This window comes from Chrysemys picta, chromosome 1 (assembly GCF_011386835.1).
Source record: "Chrysemys picta bellii isolate R12L10 chromosome 1, ASM1138683v2, whole genome shotgun sequence".
Taxonomy (NCBI): Eukaryota; Metazoa; Chordata; order Testudines; family Emydidae; genus Chrysemys; species Chrysemys picta.
This window is the reverse complement of record NC_088791.1, coordinates 253,556,621-253,578,639: the sequence shown is the minus strand read 5'-3', so window position 1 is coordinate 253,578,639 and position 22,019 is coordinate 253,556,621. Positions and strand designations below refer to the sequence as shown.

At 45.8% G+C, this 22,019-nt stretch overlaps 1 protein-coding gene across 1 annotated transcript in view; it reads left to right on the top strand.

The window, feature by feature from the left end:
* Window positions 1-12,752: 12,752 nt before the first annotated feature.
* Window positions 12,753-22,019, top strand: part of TPP2 (tripeptidyl peptidase 2) — a 76,212-nt gene continuing 66,945 nt past the window's right edge. Inside the window, 2 exon segments of the mRNA XM_024108250.3 lie at window positions 12,753-12,821; window positions 12,824-13,051. Of these exon segments, the coding sequence (XP_023964018.3) occupies window positions 12,768-12,821; window positions 12,824-13,051 (282 nt within the window). The 5' untranslated portion in view covers window positions 12,753-12,767.

Genomic DNA, 22,019 nt, shown 5'->3' with positions numbered 1-22,019 from the left:
TAAAATGGGTTGTTGGGGGATCCACTACTCCAAATAGGAAATGATTTGCTGGCAATGCAAACCTATAGAAATTGTATTCATCAAAGGCCCGATGCATAAACCTGTGTGGTGTTATGAAGTGTTCAGTGTTCTCATCAACCTTGCGGGAGATGTTCAGCAGCATGCTGTAAAATCTTATCCCAACTGGTATAAGTGATAATGTTTCTGAAACATCCTTTTGCTGGAGCTCCTTCAGTGGCTTTAGAAGTCATTCTGAAATTCCTATTTAACCAGCTATTTGTCTTTCCTGTGAGGGATGGGGGGAGGGATAGCTCAGTGGTTTGAGCATTGGCCTGCTAAATCCAGTGTTGTGAGTTCAATCCTTGAGGGGGCCAATTTGGGATCTGGGGCAAAATCAGTACTTGGTCCTGCTAGTGAAGGCAGGGGGCTGGACTCAATGACCTTTCAAGGTCCCTTCCAGTTCTAGGAGATGGGATGACTACAGTTTGGTCCACTATAGCTCAGTTATAAATTTGGTATTAGAAGAGCAGCCCAAAAGTCATTTTTCAGGAACTAATTCAGAAAAAGCATCCAAGTTGTTTCAGGTTAAATTCCAGAGGTCACTCAAATCTTACCTGTCCTCTTTAGTTGTTAGCGGTTCTTGCAGTCTTAAAATGTTCAAAATTGTAAGTTCGAGGCTCACAGATTTAAATTTTATTAGAGAATATTTAAAAATAAAGACGGTACAAACGATTCAAGGAGTCAGTTGTCAGTCATTGGGGGGAACATACAGAGTATGGGGGGATGTTGTTATGTTGGGGTTGGCAGCACACATAATACCTACGAACTGTAGAGTCCCCAATTGGGGGGTGGGCGGTGGGCGAGATCAAGACCTAGTTGATAATCGGTGAGGGTCAATCATCTACACATGGGGTACAAATAGCCATGGGCACAAGTAGGTGGGTTGGGTGATGGTGATGGGGCGACCCTCACGGGGTGGGATTCAGGAGAAAGAAGCCCTGCAGGGTGGGGGGGGTTGATAGGTCCCATCCCCCTTGCGGGCGGGTGAGGTCTCCCTGGCTCACTCCTTGGCATTGACGGTGGCCGGTGAGGTTGGGTGGGTTCAGGGCTCAAGAGACAAGGCCCATCGGGGAGGGGGGGGGGGATATAAGCCACTTCCCCCTTGCCGGTGGGCAGGGTCCCCTTGGCACACTCTCGTTATCGGCGGTGGCCGATGGGGTTGGGCGGGTTCAGGGCTGGGGCGGGGGGGGGAAGGATGGGACCCCTCCCCCTTACAAGTGGGCAAGGTCTTCCTGGTTCGCTCTCAGCACTGGGAGCGGCCGGTGGGGTTGGGTGGGAAGGGGCTCAGGGGGTAGGGTCTCTGCCCCCTTGTCGGTGGGCGAGGGCTCCCCGGCTCGCCCTTGGCATTGGCGGCGGCCAGTGAGGTTGGGTGGGCGGATTTGGGGCTCAGGCCCAGTGGGGGGGGGGTGGTAGGTCCCTTGTGGGTGGGCGAGGTCTCCCTGGCTCGCTCCCGGAGTTGGTGGTGGCCGGTGAGTTTGGGTGGGTTCGAGGCTCGGGGAATAGGGCCCAGTGGGGGGAGGAGGGGAGTTAGCGAGTCTCTTCTCCCTTGCAGGTGGGTGAGGTCTAATCGGCTCGCTCTCGGAATTAGCGGTGGCCGGTGAGGTTGGGTGGGTTTGGGGCTCGGGGGATAAGGTCCAGTGGGGGGTGGGGGTTAGCGAGTCCCTTCTCCCGTGCAGGTGGGCGAGGTCTAATCGGCTCGCTCTTGGTATTGGCGGTGGCCGGTGATGTGTTCCGTGTAAATGTCCCGGGACCAACGGATAGTGTCTGAGACCATCAGGTGTCTCATGAGCCGTGCATAGTGACGGCCTACCCCACAGGTCCTCAGCACTCTCTTGTTGCATGGGTCCCAGGCACCCAGGGCCCCGACAAGCAGGGCGTCGGTGTGAACTTCATAGCCCTTTGACCGCAGGGTGTCAGCCAGGGGGGCATATTTTTCAAGCTTGCGGGCTCGGGCTTCACGGAAGGCTGGGGTCCTGTTCTCGAATGGGATCGTTATATCGACCATGATGACCTTTTTCCCGACCTCGTCCGTGATGACGATGTCTGGACGCAGCAGGCTGTCGGTACCAGGGACGGTGCGATTAACGGCGACTTCCCCCAGGCGTGGGTCAATGGCCTTCACCAGGCGATCCTGGACGGCGTTGTGTCGCAGCTGCCAGGCTCTGGCATGGGGCTTGCAGCTGCAGAGGACGTGGGGTAGGGTTTCGGCGACGTACCCGCACTTCCTGCAGCGCTTGTCCCGGTTCCCGTGGCGGACGGCTCCGTTGAGGGGGACGCAATTCAGCCGGGCTCGGTGTATGAATCGCCAGTCGGCGAACCGGGTGAAGCTGCCCATGGGGAGGAAGTGGTTGCTAGAGTCCCACTTGCTGGTCACCTCGAAGGCCTTACCCTGGTCTGGTTTTTTCTTCAGGGTGTCTATGTAGAGCGCGTGGACGGCGGCCTTCAGGGATCTCTCGAGCATGCCTCTGGCTCCGGGGGTGATGACAGTGTTGTCCTCCGACTCGAGCCGCGGTATCAATATTCCTAGTTCCCGGCGTTCCTCATTCCACACCCAGCGACAGCCCAGGCGTTTACCCAGTCGGTGTGTGGCATTGCGGGCGCGGGACCACAGCGAGGCGATATCGCCTCCGTCGCGGGCGAACTCGCCGTCCAAGGAGCCGCTCAGGAAGGTGGCCACGTCTCGGTCAGAGGGAGGTCTTCCGATTCGTTTCTCCACAACGGTGCGGACAACCTCTCTTTGCCTCCTGCCACCTCTCTTTAAATTGTATTTACTTTGAGTAGGTAGTGCACTCCTTGGGAAAACCTCAGGTGAGGGAGAATTTCTATGCCTCCCTTCTTCCCCCAAAGAAGAAACAGGTGTTTTGGCACATAATCCAGCAAATCCCTAAAGTTTAAATCTTGGAACCCTAAGGCTCTCCTCTGTTGGCTGTCAGCATGACATTCAGTGTTTGGATTTGCCCCATTACAGGAACCGGTTTGAGCTAGGAATTTGAAACTGTCCCCAAAACTGAATTTGGATTTTTGGTTTGGACCCATCTCTAATAAAAGCAATTTTCAGAAGTTACTGTAACAATGGTTATAGCCAAATATGCAGATTCTTTAGTAGCTTCACTACCTTCTTTCCTGATTGCATATGTAGTTCCATGAGCCTCAATTTTTCAAGTGCATAAAACATTTCTAAAGCTGAGGTTCGAGTTCTCACAGGCAATGTTAGAATTAGAAAGGAGGAATATTTATATTTTTCTGTTCCCAACCTAAAAGAAACAGATGCTTTAGAGTTTGAGTGGGATGTTGTTAGAAGTTGTCTGGAACAATTTATATGGATGTATGATCAACAGAGTTTAGCACAAATAAAATAGAATTACTATACTCACAACCTATTCATTGATTTTTTTCAATAAAAAAATCAGAGTACAGAATTTATAAAAAGATTATAGAAAATATAGAAAATAATTACTTGCAAATATCAAAACTCAATCAGACTATAAAACAGAATATAAACTCTAGGTAGAGTTGACTGGATTGGCAACCTTTTAATAGACCAATGTTCCCCAAGCAATGATCCAAGTGCGGGACATAGGCTTGATTATTTGTTCTAAAATCAGCAGAAAATGGGAAACCTGAAGAAGCTGCACACTCAGCACTAGAAGTAGGGAGTACATCAGATTTTGCTGCAGTGACCTCTATGCCCATTTAGAAGCAGTATTATAGAGGTCCCAATAGATCTGCTCACTGTTTTCCTCCTCAAATGGCATAGCTGCCTCAGTGCAGGGGGGTCTTTTTTCTCATTTCATCTATGTTCTTAAGTGGCACCTATCACTGTGGATTCTGAACATCCTCCAGTTAGAAAACTCAGCCAGGAGACTAACATCTTCATCTATCAACTGGGGTTTCTCTCTGTTCTGGCTGAGATTTTCAAAGGAGTCTAAGGGAGTTAACAGCCCTAAATTCTTTACATTCCTTTGAAAAATCTGTCTTATTTCCCACCTCCAAGAGCAAAATTATAGCTAGTTGGGAATTTATTGACTAAGATTTATTTCATTAAAATCAAGACTGCTCTCAGAAAGGGGTCAGTTTTAACAACTCTCCCAATTCAAACATTGTTTAAAAAAAAGTTTCGAAATTGTCAATGACATTTTTTGAACTAAAAGTTGTATTTGTCTGAATTTTAATTTACAATAAATAAAGAGTTGCTTCATTTCAATTTCAGACAGGTTTTTTTATTATTTTTTATTATTTTTACCCAACATTTGAGATTGACTTTTCATTCATATTTGGGATGGGAAAAAAATGTGAAATCTCAAACTCTCGTTGGATGAGAAAAACCTATATTTACTGTGTTGGGAAGGCAAGATTGAAGAAATGCAGTTTGCAGTTGGAACCCAATGGGGTGAGGTATGTGGACGTTTTTAGTTCCTGAGGGAGATTGTTCCAGTTGGGCATTAGTCTATGAGAAAACTTGTGCAGCATACAGGGCTATCTTAAATTTGTGGTAGACATGGGTGGCACGTGAACTGCCGGCTGGGGGAGCCTAGCCTCCAGCCCTGCTCCTTCCTCCCGAGGCCCTGTCCCTTCCACGCCCTTCCCACCACTGGAGCCCAGAGACCACCCCCCAGTGTGGCCGCCAGCCCCCGCCACAGGCTAGCACCCCCAGCCCCAGAGTGTCAGGAGTGTTTATCATTTCCTACAAGCATAAACTCTCTCATAGGACATAACTTCTGCCACCTCCCCTTTGCTCACATGTTGATCTCAGTCAGACACTAGGATAATTTGGGGACCATGGTGTTAATATAGGCTGTAAACTACACATCAAGTTGTGTCATCTGTATATCTTGGCATTTGAAGCTCACACATTCTCACCATTTCTCCTAGCAGCTAAATGCATATACTACAGAGGTAGGTGACAATATAAAGTGTATACATCATAGAACCGGAGAAGAGAGTTTGATCTTTGCCATTCTCCACAAGGGAAGAGCTTGGTGACAGAGGTGCAATTTATCATGGCTATCCTCTGGGTGCAATCCTGTAGGAGAGAGTCAAATCTTTTTAGAGCATTTCCTTGGACCCCTACCACCTCAGGCAAGATAGCAAAAGCCTGTAATTAGCAGAATGGAGCTGGCCAACTTTTTTTTTAATCAACGAGTTAATAAAATTAAAAGTGTCTTTTCATGAAAAGCTAACATTTTAGCTTAAAATTTTGTTGCAGTGAAGTGTCTGGTTTTTCACTCAAAAATGGAAACAGTTTTTCATTTTTGGGGGGTTATTTCAGTTAAAAATAGATTGATTTAAAAATTTAAGAGGTGAGGTTTTTTCCTGGTTTTGTTTTCAGTATTTTGTTCAAGAAAACCAAAACAGCTGAGCTAGAAATTTGGACAAAAATTTAAAAGTATTTTTTTAATATCCCACAATTTTTTTTTACTAAGCCAGGAAAATAAGAATGGACATTAAGGGCCAGATCTTTAAAGATATTTAGGTGCCTAGTAGGATTTACAAAAGCAGACAGGGGCCTAAAACTCTCTGATTTCAACAGGAGCTAGGCACCTTGATACTTCTGAAATCCCATTAGGCACTTAAATACTCTTAAAAATTTGGCCCTAATCCCTTATCCACTGGTAGCAAGAAATCATTTATCCGCTGCCCCAAGGATTTTTCTGTTCAGTATTCTGGCCTGAAACCAGACTGCAAAGGCTCTGGGATATTAGCTGTGTGTAGATATATTGTACATTTTGTTAGTTTCGTGATTAAACTGGCTCAGGAACAGGAGATTAGATACTGGACAGTAGCTAACTACATTTATAACATTCAGGGAAGGTTTCCACAGAGTATGTCAAAATGTCTTAAAATGTGAAGATAGGTTCCTTTTCCAATGAAGTGTTACCAGTCTGAGCCAGAAGAGATCCCAATTACTCATAGCTTATCTTTACCAATCACAAAGGGCGGAACTCTGATTTTCAGGTGGTGAGTCATGTTTTCCTAGGTGTGTCCAACAATTTCTGTAATATGAACTGGTTGCATCTGAGGAAAGCAGGTGGCCTGGTTTTCAGTCTGTTCATGGAACTCAGTATCATGCATCTGATTACAAATTATCTTCTTAATGAGGAACACATGGTGCTGAGTTTGGCTGTGGACTGAAGGCTCTCCATGCTGGTGATGGAATTCACCACACTGAATTCCTCTTCTGAGTGTCCTGGGAATAAAGTGATAAATGAGGGGATGGGAGAAAGGATTCTTAGGCCTTAGTCACCCTAAGGAGACAGTGTAAGTATTTTAGTTCATGTGTCTTTGACCTTAGAGAAAGAAAATTTAAAACAACCAACATTAATAAAAAAATATTTTTCACAAATGTAACATTGGAGGAAATGACATATACTGCCCTAAAAGGAGACCTGGGATTGAGTCTCACTTCCAGTCTCTTGCTCAGGCTATAAATTCAAAAGTACCCAGTGACCTTCCTTATCTTTCAGCAACAATGATTTTTTTAAGCATCATTGTTGAGAAAGTCTTTAAATTGAGATATGAACAGTTCTGGATATAGCAGACAAGAATGTAGTCTAACACCAATAGCTGGGCCTCAAGTGTCAGTGAATAGAGAATGACATGCACTCATGAACCTTGGCTTCAGATAAACGTATTTCACATATGCTTGTGGGAGTTATGTGGGAGAGTAACAAAGACTAATAATCCTGCTAGTCTGTATTTCACGAGGGATGAATTTGAAAAAAAAACCATTCCCAGATAAATAACTTAATTAAGACAGAGAAGGCTAAGAATATATTTGTCCTTAAAAGAATACCAATAGCAGAATTTCGTTCTCAAAAAGCAAATGTTGCCTTTTATTAAGAAACATTGCCAGAGGAGCCACTCACTTTGGGTCAAATTCTGATACCTTTACTCCCAAATGATTCCATTAAAATCAATAGGACTAGATGGTCCCATACTTCATAGTTCTGAGCTTATTGCACACAACAACATGGCCTTCTTGCATTCCTCCATTCCCCACCACAAAATTCCTGTGTGTCACCCTACCATCTCCCCCTATTTCAGGGTCCCTGCAATTCCCCCAATCAACCCCTGCCAGAGGTTCTGTATACACCCCCATTCCCTCTTCTTTCTAACCAGGGTCCCCCATTCTCCCCCCCCAAATGGCAGGGGATCTGTGTGCAGTCCCTTTGCCCCCGTGCTCCCATTTCCCATACCAGGATCCCCCCAATCTCTTCCTCTTCCAGGATTCTGTGTGCCCCATTACCCCATACCTATACCTGAGTCCCCCATACCCACCCATTGCCCCTATTCCCTCCCTTCTTACTCACTCCTGCATTATTATTTGTCTGGGAGATATATCATTCAGGGTGTCAACATACTAAACTCTATAGGGAAGATGAGCTGAGATATTGTTATGCTGAAAGGCTTTAATGGAGAGTAAACTGAACTTCACTGCACAGTAAAATTAGATATTATTGAAAGAAACACAGACACCAAGGGAATGGGTTAACTATGGCCATTGTAATAAAATTAACCAAGTTAAGGATTTGTACAATTTTTAAAAAGATGGTTTATAGGGTTGCCGGGCTTCCAGTTTTCAACCAGAACACCCTGGCGGCTCCAGTCAGCACCACTGACTGGGCCACTAAAAGTATGGTCAGTGGCGCAGTGGGGCTGGCAGGTTCCCTGCCTGCCCTGGCTCCGCGCAGCTCCTGGAAGCGGCGGCATGTTTGGCTCCTAGGTGGTGAGGTGCAAGGGTGGCCACAGGGGCTCCGCGCGCTGCTCCCGCCCTAAGCGCCAGCTCCGCAGCTCCCATTGGCCAGGAACCATGGCCAATGGGAGCTGTGGGGCAGCACCTGTGGGCGCGGGCAGCACACAGAGCCCCCTGGCTACCTCTCTGCCTAGGAACCAGAGGGGGGGACATGCTGCCGCTTCCAGAAGTCTGGGGAGCCAGGGCAGGCAGGGAGCCTGCCTTAGCCCCGCTGTGCCGCAGACCAGGAGCCACCAGGTAAGTGTCGTCTGCCCGGAGCCTGCACCCTGAACCTTCTTCCACATCCCAACCCCCAGCCCAGAGCCCCCTCCTGCATTCCAAACCCCTCATCCCCAGCCCCACTCCGGAGCCTTCACCCCCTTCTGCACCCCACCCTCCTGTCCCAGGCCAGTTGAAAGTGAGTGAGGTTAGGGGAGAGCGCAGCAACAGAGGGAGGGGGATGGAGTTAGTGGGGGCGGGGCCTCGGAGAAGGGGTGGGGTAGGATGGGACCTTGGGGAAGGAGTGGGGCAGGGGGCGGGGCAAGGATGTTCGGTTTTGTGCGATTAGAAAGTTGGCAACCCTACTGGTTGAAGCCATCAAACAACTCTACTCCTGAAGAACAGCTGAGGGGAACATATCAATACTTCAAAATTAAAAACTATTTTCACTTTTGAATGCAAGCCAAGGAGGGGTCTGACTCAAAAGAGGAAGTGCAATACTGCACCTTCTATTCTTTTGGATAGATATATGTTTTAAGTACTTTCTTTTGGGTTTGGTTCATTACCTGACATGCACAAAACCATCATGTTCCAGATCTCTGAGGACCTGGATGATTGCAAGGAGTTGATGATCTGTAAAAGGAACAAATGCCAGACTGGATTGAATGAAGATTAATTATGTCAGACACATTCAATAAAGAAATTTGCCCAAACCAAGTAATTTGGAAACAATTATGCAAATGGAAAGTCCCCAAAACAACAAAATCCCCCATTGCATTATAGAGATTTATGTTAATGTATCTAAGCACATTCATTGCTAATTTATCACAACAAAGTGCTCTGCTCTGAATGCTGCTTGAGTAGAGCACAGAATAGCAGCAGGGTAAGTGACAGGCAACTACTCCTCGTTGCCAGCCCCTACTGTTCAAAGCATGAGACAGGCCTAAAAAAATCATAACATTGTTTTAAATATAACAAAAGATTTTTCATTTTTGTATTTTATTTTATTTTTGCCTTCTGAAGCTTTAGGGTATACTGAGGTTCCCTTTTCAAGTTTTTCACCACAAATATGAGGGCCAGTAAACTTATTTAAAAAAAAAAAAAAAAAAAGCTGAGAGTCTCATGTAGTGTAATTACTTGATCTCAGGTGGTGGGACTTTAAGAAAAACACCAAATATCATGAGGGTGTGAAATAAAATCATTGGGTTCGCAACAGTGTTACTACTCTGTGTTTTGATTGAGTGGTTGCACTACATATTAAGTTACATTTTCCTTCCCATGGGATTCCAGATACGTTAATAATAGATAACGGTCCAAAATTCAGAAGTGATTCATTTTCACCAATTCTAATTTAAACACATCCGTTCAACCACATCACATCAAGTCTACAATCACATGAATTAGCAGAAAACTCAATGCATAAAGAACATGATAAAAAGACCACTCGTATTCAAAGGGTCCATCCTTAATGTTGTTAGAATATTGCCATATCCCTCAGATTGCTTCTTTAGTTCATTAAGTGAAGTAGGAAAAAAAATCTTAGCACCATCATCTAAATGACAATAAACTCTTCACCAGTTTCAAGGACAGAAAACTAGAGCAGAAGAAATATACTAAGGATATGCCTACACTACAGTAGCACAGGTACCATTCTACAGCTGCAGCACTGTACTGTAGATGCTTCCTGTTACCCGAAATTGGGTCAGTTAGTAAGCTTAGGGAGGACTAATGACCCACCAGAGTTTGGCAGAAAGCACATTTATTATATTGATAGCTAAGCTCAAAAGAAGGGGGAAGGGGGGTCACATTCATACTCGCATACTCACGCTCAGGCACAGCACTGGAGATGTCAGGATCCTTTAAGGCAGGGGTCGGCGACGTTCAGCAAGCGGCTCGCCAGGGTAAGCACCTTGGCGGGCCGGGCCAGTTTTATTTACGTGCTGACGCAGCAGGTTCGGCCGATCGCGGCCCCCACTGGCCGCGGTTCGCCGTCCCGGGCCAATGGGGGTGGCGAGAAGTGGCGCGGGCTGGCCGCAGCTGGGGGACTTCCTGATCACTTAGACTCAGTTCTCCATCTAGGTGCAGCCAGGTTACATAATTGGCTGCTAAGATCCACATTAACCCACTCAGAGCCCATGTGCGTTACAACCCCCCTTCCATCACAGTGTTTTATTAATTGGCGTGTGTGTGTGTGTTGTTTCTTATTGGAATCATGTTTTATTTGCATTTAATGTTTTCCTTTATATAAAGGAGATCTAAATCTGACCCCTGCCATGGGACAGGGTATAATTTTTTGTGATCCTGACTTGTGTCATGTCATTTGGCAAAGGAAATAATAAGAAATCTCTTAGTGGCATTCCTATGTATCATACCTTTATTAAATTCCTGTTCCATGAAACAGGTTTCAGAGTGGTAGCGTGTTAGACTGTATCAGCAAAAACAACGAGGAGTCTTTGTGGCACCTTAGAGACTAACAAATTTATTTGGGCATACGCTTTCGTGGGCTATAACCCACTTCATCAGATGCATGGAGTGCCAATACAGTAGCCAGGTATAAATATACAGCACATGAAAAGATGGGAGTTGCCTTACCAAGTGGGGGGAGAGAGGTCAGTGCTAACGAGGCCAATTCAATGTGATGTGCCCATTTCCAACAGTTGACGAGAAGGGGTGAATATCAACAAAGGGAAAATTACTTTTTGTAGTGCTAATGAGGCCAATTCAATCATGGTGGATATGGTACATTCCCAACAGTTGACAAGAAGGTGTGAGTATCAACAGAGGGAAAATTATTTTTTGAAGAGACCCAGCTACTCCCACCCAGTCTTTATTCAGGCCTAATTTGATGGTGTCAAATTTGCAAATTAATTCCAATTCTGCAGTTTCTCATTGAAGTCTGCTTTTGAAGTTTTTTTGTTGGTTTTTTTTGAAGTTTTTGAAGAGACCAGAGAAAGTAAAACTCTTCTGCAATGAAAGGCCATAAACCCAGCCATAGCCCAGCATGATTAGAGGGGGTCTTAGGTAAGAACAATTTATTCATGTGCCTGGACAACATAATGACAGGCTGCTCTTTACAAACAGGAAACAGCTCTCATCTTTGAAAAATGAAAGCCAAATTTTCAAAAGATAACAGTCCTTGGTGTGTGCATAAGAACATAACAACAGCCATACTGGGTCACACCACTGGTGCATCTAGCCCAGTATCCAGTCTTCTGATAGGTTTCAGAGTAGTGTCCAATGTTAGGCGCTTCAGAGGGAATGAACAGAACAGGCAATCATTGAGTGATCCATCCCGTCGTCCAATCCCAACTTCTGGCAGTCAGAGGCTAGAGACACCCAGAACATGGGGTTGCATATCTGACCATCTTGGCTAACAGCCATTGATGGACCTATCCTCCATGAATTTACCTAATTCATTTTTAACCCTGTTACAGTTTTGACCTTCACAACATCCCCTAACAAGTTTCACAGTTTTACGCTGTGTTGTGTAAAGAAGTACTTCCTTATGTTGGTTTTAAATGTGCTGCCTATTAATTTCACTGGGTGACCCCTTGTTCTTGTGTTATGTGAAGAAGTAAATAACACTTCCTTATTCACTTTCGCCACACCATTCAGGATTGTATAGAACTCTATCATATCCCCCTTAGTCATCTCTTTTCCAAGCTGAAAAATTCCAGACTTTTAATCTCTCCTCATGTGGAAGCTGTTCCAAACCCTTAATCATATTTGTTGCCCTTCTCTGTACCTTTTCCAATCCTAATATATATATATATATACGAGAGATACATGCAGTTTTCAAGGTGTGGGCGTACTATGGATTTATACAGTGGCATTGTGATATTTTCTCTTATTATCTATCCCTTTCTTAATAGTTCCTAACAGGCTGCTAGGGTTTTTGCTTCCATTGCACACTGAGCAGATGTTTTCAGAGAACTATCCATGATTATACCGAGATCTCTTTCTTGAGTGGTCACGGCTACTATAGACCCCATCGTTACATATATATAGTTGCGATTATGTTTTCCAGTGTGACTTACTTTGCATTTATCAACACTGAATTTCATCTGCCACTTTGTTGCTTTGGACTTAACTACCTGTGTGCGGGGCTGTGTACTGTGCATGGAGAGCAGCACCGAGGCCTGCTGCCACTGGTTACAAGGCACACAAGGCAAGGGGCCCGGTAGCAGCTGTGCTCTGCACGCACCATTTCGAAACATGTCCCTGGCGGTGGCTCCAGCGGGCACTGTTTTGTCAGGATTGTGCAGGCTGCAGCGGGCGCATCTTTGCTCAGCACCCGCGCTTCTGGGAGCCAGGCTAGGCGGGGCTGGCCCCTCGCCCCCTTCCCCAGCTCTGTGACTGCAACAGGCTCGCTGGGGCTGTAACGATGACATCGCAGCCTGAGGGGCCCGGAACCAGGCCCGTGGAGCCTCCTCCCGGCAGAGCCATTAAAGGGGCCGCACGGTGTGTGTGTGGGGGGGGAAGCTGTGATAATGACCAGCGGGGCAGCGACCAGGGGGATAGAGACGGAAATAGGTTCCTGTTTCTTTAAGACTGGCCGATTCGGCGCATGTTTCCTTACGGAACCAAGCGGGACGCGAGTTCCGGCACGTGAAGGTCCGTGTCCTGTTGTCTTATTAGATGGTTAGACGCATTCGCCCCCCCCCCCCCCCCCCAGCTCCGGCGCGCGCGTAAGTGCGTTTCGCCGTCCTATTGGCTGGCATAGCCTATGCGCCGTGGCGCTCTAGAAGGCGCGGGCATGCCGCCCGACGATTGGCTGGATGGACGCATGCGCCTTCCCGCCCTTCAGCCCGTCACTTGGTGCGTCCCAGGCGCCGTTGCCGGGAGTTGGTCAGTCCCGTCGCTCTGTCCCTTGGCATCATGGCGGCCGCCGCGGAGGAGCCGTTCCCCTTCCACGGGCTCTTGCCCAAGAAAGAGACGGGCGCCGCCTCCTTCCTCGGCCGCTACCCGGAGTACGACGGGCGCGGGGTGCTGCTGGCTGTGCTGGACACCGGCGTGGATCCCGGCGCGCCCGGCATGCAGGTACCCGGGGCGGCGCCGCGGCGCTGGGTCACCGCCCGCGGGGATTGGGGGGAAGAGGGGGCTCCTGGGCCTTGTCCGGGGCAGCAGCGAGCGGTGCCCCCCCCGTCCGGGGCGGGCCCCCAGTCTCCTGATCGTCTCGCAGCGTGGGGGCGCTGCGCCCATCGGCCGGGGCCCACCCAGGATGGTCGGGCAGAGCGGCTCCCGGGCAGGGCGTTGTAAACAGTGGGGCGCCGGGCGGAGGAGGAAGGGGCAGGAAGTTGGGGAAGCGGCAGGGCGAGCGGCGTGACGCGGCGCAGGCACTTGCCGGACTCCGGGGGTGGTGGCTCCTGTAGGCTGGAGGGGCCGGGGTGAGACACTCAGAGGGAAAACGGCTGAAGGGGGCCGGTGCCTCACTGACACCAGAGCTGGGGGAAAGGAGGTTGTTGAACTTATGCGGCAAACGTGTGACCCATCCCCCGAGAGAGCCAGGTTTGAGCCCTTGGCGATACTTGCTGTGGTTTTGCTAAGGTTCTATATGGGAGCTCAGGAGAGCTGCTTATCCTGGAGTTTTATAGGCAGCATGGCCAGCAGCACCCCGTGTTGTCCGCTTATCGCCAAGCCAAGTGGGCTGGCAAAGCAAAGTCCATATTGCTCTTCATGGAAACCTCTGCTGTTCCTCCTTCTGTGGTTCATCTGTTATAAGACCAGAAGGGGGACCGTTGTGATTATCTAGTCAGACTTCCTGTCTAACACAAAACATAGGGCTATCCTGAATTATTTCCTTTTTGACCTATATATCTTTTAGGCAAAACATGGTTATGGGAATTGTGCTTAGGGCAAGACTTCTTGTGAGGCAGGATGGGAGACTGTTGTTGTTGTAAATGTTATTGTCTGTGGTAGAAAAGTATTGAAAGACCCTACAGTGTTTCTTAAAAATGATCAGATTTTGATTAGTCTAATCTCCTCTGGACATCTGTTCCAGAGCTGGGTCCCTTCCACTGAGAATGCCTTATAAGTGTCTCTAATGAGCTTCATTTTGGGCTCTGAGACCTGGGCTATGTTCCTCATTTTGCCATAGACTTCTGGTGTGACCTTGGACAAGTTACCTAATCTCTCTAACTCAGGTTCTTCTGCAATAAAATCCAGCTAATACTTACGTACTTCATAGTATTGTGTTATTTTTATTCTTGTGGTTGTTGTAGTCATACATGTTCAGCTAAGTGTAGTTAGATTTTGTACAAACAAAAATAACTGCAAAAGTCTATAATCTAAGAAGAAATATACTGAGGAGAGAGGCATGGAGTTTATACATTGAGCTGTATAAGATTCTGAATTCAGTTTAAAACTTCAGGCAACCTTAATTCTGGCACTTTCTAACTTTCCTGCTTTGACTTTTCAACCTTAACTTTTTCAATATGGTTTCTTTTGTATGTAATTTGTTTATAATTTTCATATAACAAAGGCCCATTAAGTTCAGCTGCCTTTGAGCATCTCTGCTCTTGTAGGTATCACAGAAGTGGATTTTAAGGAGGGATTTCGAGAGGGTTGTGGCCTGGTGAAAAAATTATATGCGGAAGGGATAGTGTGGAAGAAGGTGCTGTGTGAGTAGTGGCAGAGCAGAATGGGGTGGAGGATAACATGGAAAGAGACATGACTCTAAACTGGGAGATGAAGAGCTCTGAAGGGCCCTTAAGGTGAGAATGTGGAGCTTGAACTTTGCCTTTCCCATCCCACCTCACAGTGGTGGAATTCAGAGGGATTAAATGGCCAGAATGATGGTCAAGGAAGATGCTCTTAGAGGCTCAGAATTTGAATTAACTGAGGCTATGTGGCTGTCAGGTAGGAAGAGGTTGGAGTAGCCCAGGCAAATCTCATGACATGGAGATTGGTGCTTTTCGTGATGACAAAGGGTTTTGGAGAAAGGATTGTTTTGCCCAGGTGTTAATTTGATGGTGTTCTGTCAAGGAGGAGATGCTATGGAGACAGTCCCAATCCTACATCTCAGCCTGAGAGCTGGGTCAGGATTGGAAAGATAGATTTGAATTATCCACATAAACGTGGTAGCTGAAGCCATGTGAGCAGATATGATCACTGAAGAGGTGTAAAATAAGACAAGGAGGGGACCAAAGATGTAAGACTTTGTAAACTCAGTGGAAAGTGTGGGCAAAGAAAAGGATACCACCACAAGACATTGAAAGAATGACCAGAGAGGGTGGAGCAATAGAAAGCCCAGGGATGACAAGATAAGTGTTAAAAGCAGTGAGAAGTCAAGGTTGAGCAGAGTCTCTGAGATTTGGCATGAAGTCATTAGACACTTGTGAGAGGTGATAGGCAGCATTATGCCAGCTAGCTGAAAACTGCACAGCTGTTTGAATAAAGACAAACCCTCTGATATCCACATTCCTCCCACTCCTATTTACCCAAAATGAGACCACTAAATTTTTCACTAGTTGATCTGACAATATCGTTCTCGCCTCCACTTTTAATTCTCTATTGGCTCCCCTTCTTCATTGCACCAAGTTCAAACTTCTTGTCTTTTCCTTGAGGGCGCTATGTAGCACTGCCTACCTCCCTGACCTTGTCTCATCATGATGCCTCCCACTCTTGCTGCTGATGCTAGTTTTGATGTCCTGTTAGTCTGATGCTCCCACGACAATCTGTTTCCCCCCCACCCCCCAAATACACACACATTCCACCCCTATGTATGGAATGCATTACCCGTTCTTATCCACCAAGTCACTACCCTCATTCAGATTCCTCATTAGTACACACTTCTGCCATGATTTTTCATGTGCTCAATAATAAAAAACAAAACACTTAATTGAGACCTCCAGATGTACTGATGCTTAAATTGGGTAACTCCATAAACTGGTTCCCCACCCCATTCTCTTCGTATTGTTTATTACCTTTGCTTGTCTTGTCATGTTTCAAGTTACATGAAAAGACATAGTCTCTGCTCCAAAGAGCTTACAATTTGTTTTGTAAAGTGACCTGAACACTTTCAGATGCTGTAAAATAACCAAGGGTTTAATTGTCACAACATAAATGTATTGCTTTTTTTAGAGTAATTATATTTGGTAAGAGCAATCAGTTTGTACTTGCTTACTGTGTAATAAAATGCCTGATGGATTGACAAGAACCTAGCCAGCCAAGGTTTTCTTTTTTTTTTTTAACATGTAATCCCCCATATAACACCACCCCACTCATTCGTAGACTCTCAATACAGTCGGATTCTCACAGTTGATGCTAATGCACTTCTGCTCCCATTTCCTGCAGGACCTTCCCGAAGGGGGAGCAATTTGAATAATTGATCTGGATCTGTAGCCCTCATTTAAACCAGTTAAATTGGTTGAGTTAAAAATAATTGATTTAAAATACTTTTACCAAGCCTCAACCTAATTTGAAGATTTGTGCTGTTGCAATTTTAGATTTAAATATAAAATGAACAACACTATAAATGTTTTTTATAAACTCTTCAATGCCACCACTGATAGGTTATTTTATTTGAATTTTATCAAACTGCTGTAGGCAAAGCACAAAATATCAAATAATAAAATTGTATTTTTGTTTTCTCTTATAAATCCAAAATGGCATAGAAATCTTTGTCGTCATGCAGCAAAATTATTTCTCTTATAATGATGCTGGTCTGTAAATTTGGGGAACTTCGTTTTACACACATGAATTCCCAAACATCACCTCAATATAAATTTCATAATGTAGTATTTAAAATATAATTGCAATCCATTTAAAAAAGTCAATTACCACTGAGTCTTATAATTCAGACTCGCTGAGATTGCTTTCAGAATTAAAATCCTTCATTTAAAACCTAGTTCTGAAGCCCCAGGTGTTGCCTTGTAGTTTCTAACCTTTATTTGTCCTGGTGCATTCAAAGAAAATGCTCAGTTGATTCCAGCAGAAGAAGGTGTAGTAGTTTAATACTTGAGATGTTACTTGAGCATGAAAGTAGCATGAATCCTCTAGCTGGGTCATGGGCAGAGGGGCTTGAACCCAGGACCTCTGGATTTGAAACTCTGAGTCTTTGTTGCCTGAGCTGAAAGACCCAGATCTATTAGCTCAAAAATTCTACTTTCTCATATTCCTCAACTAGAAGTCAGAGCGCCACACTGTAAGTGTGGGTTACACATTCCTCCTGGCAGGTGAAGCTCTCCCTAAGTGCCACAAGACCATTGCTACTCAAATTCCTGTACTGGCCATCTGTTGCAACGTAACTCCCTTTTGTGGAGGAAATAAGCATGGCTTATATTCTCATTCCTGTTTTCTTGCAGAATGCTCTTTTGCAATTCCATCCCTGAATAGCCTTTATGTTTTTAGTATTCACTGGAAAACTTCACTTGGCTTCCAGTTGATTTGCTATAGGTGGAAATCTATTTCCAGCATACCTATTCAAGAGCAACTGTTGGTTCTTCTATTGTAAGTGTAAACTTGTACCTATAGGTATCATTCACAAATGCTAGAAAATGGTGCTGTTAAAGCCTACTCATAACTCTCTTGGAACACATTTTTGCCATTATTTAATTGAGGTTCAGTAAACATTTTTATAATCTTCCGCACTTCAGCAGTTGAACATGAATTCCTCTGTACAGAATCAATGTGATTGCTATTAGCTTCAGTATTTGGAGAAATTCCTCAGCACACCGCTTCAAAACGTGTTATCTTCTGACAGAGAAGAGCCAATATCCTGTCTATTCTCTTCATAGATTTTCATTAACTTGGGACACTCTGAAACATAATTTTTTATGCAATCGGCATAAATATTCAACCGTACTCTTTTGAGGCATGATAAACACATGGCCATCTTCCTGTTTGTTTGGCAGCTTCAAAGGGACTGTGAATTAATTAAAGTCCCAGACCCAGATCCATCAACTGAATTCATAGTGGGGAACCCTGTGCCCATTTGGACTACTATTGAAGTCAAAGGGTATCCACCACAAGCTTCACATTGCAGAATTGCGGGTACAGATACTGTATTCTTGCCTTTAAATTTTTAGGGATCAACTTTAGAATGTGTGTGGAACAGCCATATGCGACTACATTATTTTTCTTGCTAAGCCTCCCAATCTTACCCATATTAGTTGCATTGTCTGTAGTAGAATGGTGGGTTGCTTTCTTACCATTCTTCACATTGTGAAGTGCCATAGTATCGGAAGGAAGAGTAACATGGACTAATGTTTTCCTGTGTGTTTCATATAATGGAGGGCATCTGCGCACAAGTGACTTTACATTTATCTTTCTTTTTCTGCCTCCAACAGTCCCCTGACACCATAGATTGCCAGCTCTTACTCTGAGATTTTTCCAGGGTATACTATCCTGGCAATGTCACAGCTGCCGTAGAACATGGCTGGCATATAGATTGAACCTGTAAAGGTCAGTTTAAGCAAAGGTGTGGTTTTAATGCAATGTACAGTTTTGCGAAACTATTTCCCCCCCCCCCCTTCTTATAACTTTGGGCAAAAAGACAAACTCGCTAAACTCAGTAGTAGAAAGCACTGTTTATCATGTGACCATCATACTTTGTAGATCAATTCCAGCTGGATTCTGTAGCAGCTGTGACATCTTTCTTTCATTTCAGGCTTGCCCCTTCTCTTGAAGTAGTCTTCTATCTCCTTATTTTCCTTACTTTCTCCTTAACAGCAGGCTACGCAAGAACTCTCCTTATTGAGGAGGGCTGGATGTGGTGACCTTCTAAGTCCAATGAAACTGTTTTTTTCATTTAAGCTTGAGATGAATTCTAAGTTAAGATACACTCTTCCCAACTAGTGAATCTTCCCACCCACCTGAAAAAAATACCCTCCTTCCATAGTATTTGTATAGCAATACAGGTGTTAGCACTTTATGAAAGAGTCGTTGTTCCAAAGAACTTAGTTTAAGATAACAGAAGACAGCATGGTGGTACTCCCAATTTCTTCTGGAATCAGTGGAAGAAACCAAGCTTGGTATTGAATTGTGTGTTGTCACTAAGCAACCAGTCTAACCCACTTCCTCACTGCTTTGTTTCTGCTCCCTCTTTCTCCTTCCTGTCCTTTCTCCGTATATGTTTTCCAGGATCACGCCTATGTAGACACTGCACTGCATTACTTACATTGTCTTTCGTAGCCTTCAAGAGGTGTCCCGCAATGCCCCACCTTGACCGCTCTGGTCACCATTTTGAGCTCCGCTGCCCAGTGACCAGGTACACAGGTATACGTCCCTCTCCTCTAAATCCTGTAAACTTTTCAAATTCCATTTCCTGTCTGCTCAGCATGGAGAGCTCACCTAGTGACTGCCCAGGTGACTGTGCCAGGTACATGCTACAGATGCGCTCCTTCCTGACGTATGCAAGAGGTGGTGGATTTCCAGGGTCTGTGGAGAGAAGAGGGTGTGCTGGAACAGCTCCGATTGAGCCGTATAAATGTCGATATCTACAAGCAGCTCGCTTGGGGCATGGAAGAGAAGGTCCACGAGAGAGACGCTGTGTGAAAGCCAAGGAGCTGCAGCAGGCATACCAGAAGGCAAGGCGGGCTAACAGTTGCTCTAGTTCAGAGCTGTAGACGTGCCGTTTTTATGAAGAGCTGCATGCCATCCTCTGCAGAGACCCCACCACTACCCCCAAAAGTCCCATGGATACTTTGGGAGAGCAAGAGTCACAGGCTTCCACTATGAAGTGACGAAGAGGAAGAGGAGTATGGGGAACAGGCGATGGGGGGATCCAGTGGCACAGCAAGCCAGGACCGGTTTTTGATTCCTGGACAGTCGAGCCAGTACCTACAGTCCAGCATGGGTGAGCCTCATGCATGGGGAAGGAATCTCTGGTAAATATGGAGTTTGCGTTGATATTGCAGGGACACATCTATTCATTTACTCTTTTTTACCTATGCTAGAGGAGGTAGTGAAACAACCAATAGAGCTAGAGTTGCTATCTGCTTCTCATTCCCCTGTACAGTTAGGCAGAGGCGGCACTGCAGATCAGGGATGCACCAGGATGTCCCGTGAATCCTCCATAGAGATCTCAAGGAAACTTTCCTGAAGGTAGTTTGCAGTGCTCTGCCAAAAGTTTCTGGTGAGGGCTGCCTTACTACTTCTGCCGTGGTTGGACACTTTCCCATGCCACTCAGCAATTACTTCAGCAAGCACCATTGCAGCATACAGGCTAGCAGCATACAGACCCAGTGTGCAGCTGGATGCCTGCAGGAGCTATTCCCTTCAGCTTCCATTATTATCAGGAGTGAAATATCAGGTAAAATCATCACCACCTCTGGAAAATGGTGCCCGCGTTCAGTTGTCCTATATGCGTATACTCATGCCCGTGAGCTATCCCCTTCTTACTGTCCCAACTCTCCCCCAGACCCTATTCACCATGGCTGAGACTGCCGCCGGGCTCTGTGAATCTCAAGGACAAGTGAGAATGTGGTTTTTGCAACTTGTGTGGATCAAGGGGAGTGAGTTCAGTATACCAAGTTTCCATGTATCTTGTGAATACACTCAAAATGCAGAGAGGTACTATTGTATCTTTTGCAGATGGAAATGTGGCCTCGAGGGTCTCTCCGTCCACACCAATGGAGCAGCTCAGCCACTTTAAGGAGGAGAAGGAAGATGATGTTGGATGACCTGTTCCAAGAGGTCCTGCAAGCCTCTCTGGTGCTTCAGATACCTAGCACTAGTCTTGGAGGATCACCCTGATGGACAGAATGGACGAAGATAGAGTGGAGAGAAGAAGAGCACAGGAAAAGGAGAGAGATGTGCTGCAGGAGATGCTGGCACTTCTCAAGTGGCAAACAGACATGCTGGAGACTCTTGTTGATCTTCAAGTTCAGCAGACCCATGCTTGCCTCCGTCTGCAGCCCATAGAAAACTGCATTCTGGGACCGCCGTACACCCCCCTCCCCCATTCCACTTGGCAACAAGGGCCGCTGCACTACCCCCTACCACTCCACGCAGGGGGAGAGAACAGGCAGCCACACATACGCTGACCTGAGAGACACGGTTGGTGTATGTGTTGAGAAATGGAAATGACTGTTCTTTTCCCCATATTTATAAAGTTTCATTCAGTTATAAATATGCGTTAAAATAGGTTTGGAATAAAAGCCTATTTATGGAAACTTAATTCATCTTTATTCTCAATATATGCTGGCTGGGGCTGACATCATTCACAGATAATAGCAATCGGTGCATTTGCAATGTTATATTAATACACACACAGCACACAAGCTTCATACTAGGATGCAAAAAAACAATGCCAGGCAGAGCACACTACCTCAACATACGTTAGTGTGACTCACTATTAAAATGGTCTTTCAGAGCTTCCCTGAGCCATTTAGCTCCCCATTGAGCTCTTATAGTCCTCGTATGTGGTTGCTCAAAATCAGCAGAGAGCCATTCTGCCTCCACCGAGGTGGAAAACTCCCTCCCTCCCCCTTTGTTTCACAGATATTATGAAGCACACAGCAGGCAGCTATAATCATTGGGATTTTTTTTTTTAACTGAGGTCTAATCTCATGAGTAGGCAGCGCCAGTGTCCTTTCAAACGGCCAAAGGCACATTCAGTTGTCATTCTGCATTTGCTGAACTTGTAGCTGAAACGCTTCTTGCTGCTGTCGAGGTGGCTGGTGTACGGATTTATGAGTCCTGCAAGTAAGGGGCAGACTGGGTCTCCCAAGATCACTGCATTTCAACATCCCCAATGGCAATCCTCTGGTCTGGAAAGAGAGTCACTGCTTGCAGCTTTCTGAACAGGTCTGTGTTCTTAAAGATGCATGCATCATGCACCTTCCCTGACCAACCCATGTTGATGTTAGTAAAATGTCTCCGGTGATCCATCAGCACTTGCAATACCATAGAAAAGTACCCCTTTCCGTTGATGCACTTTGTGGCAGGGTGGTCCGGTGGCCAAAATAGAGAGATGTATGCCATCAGTTCAGAACCTCCATTGTTGCAAAACCATCCACTGTGTCCTGCACACTGCGCAGAGTCACAGTAGCAGGATGTGATTCAT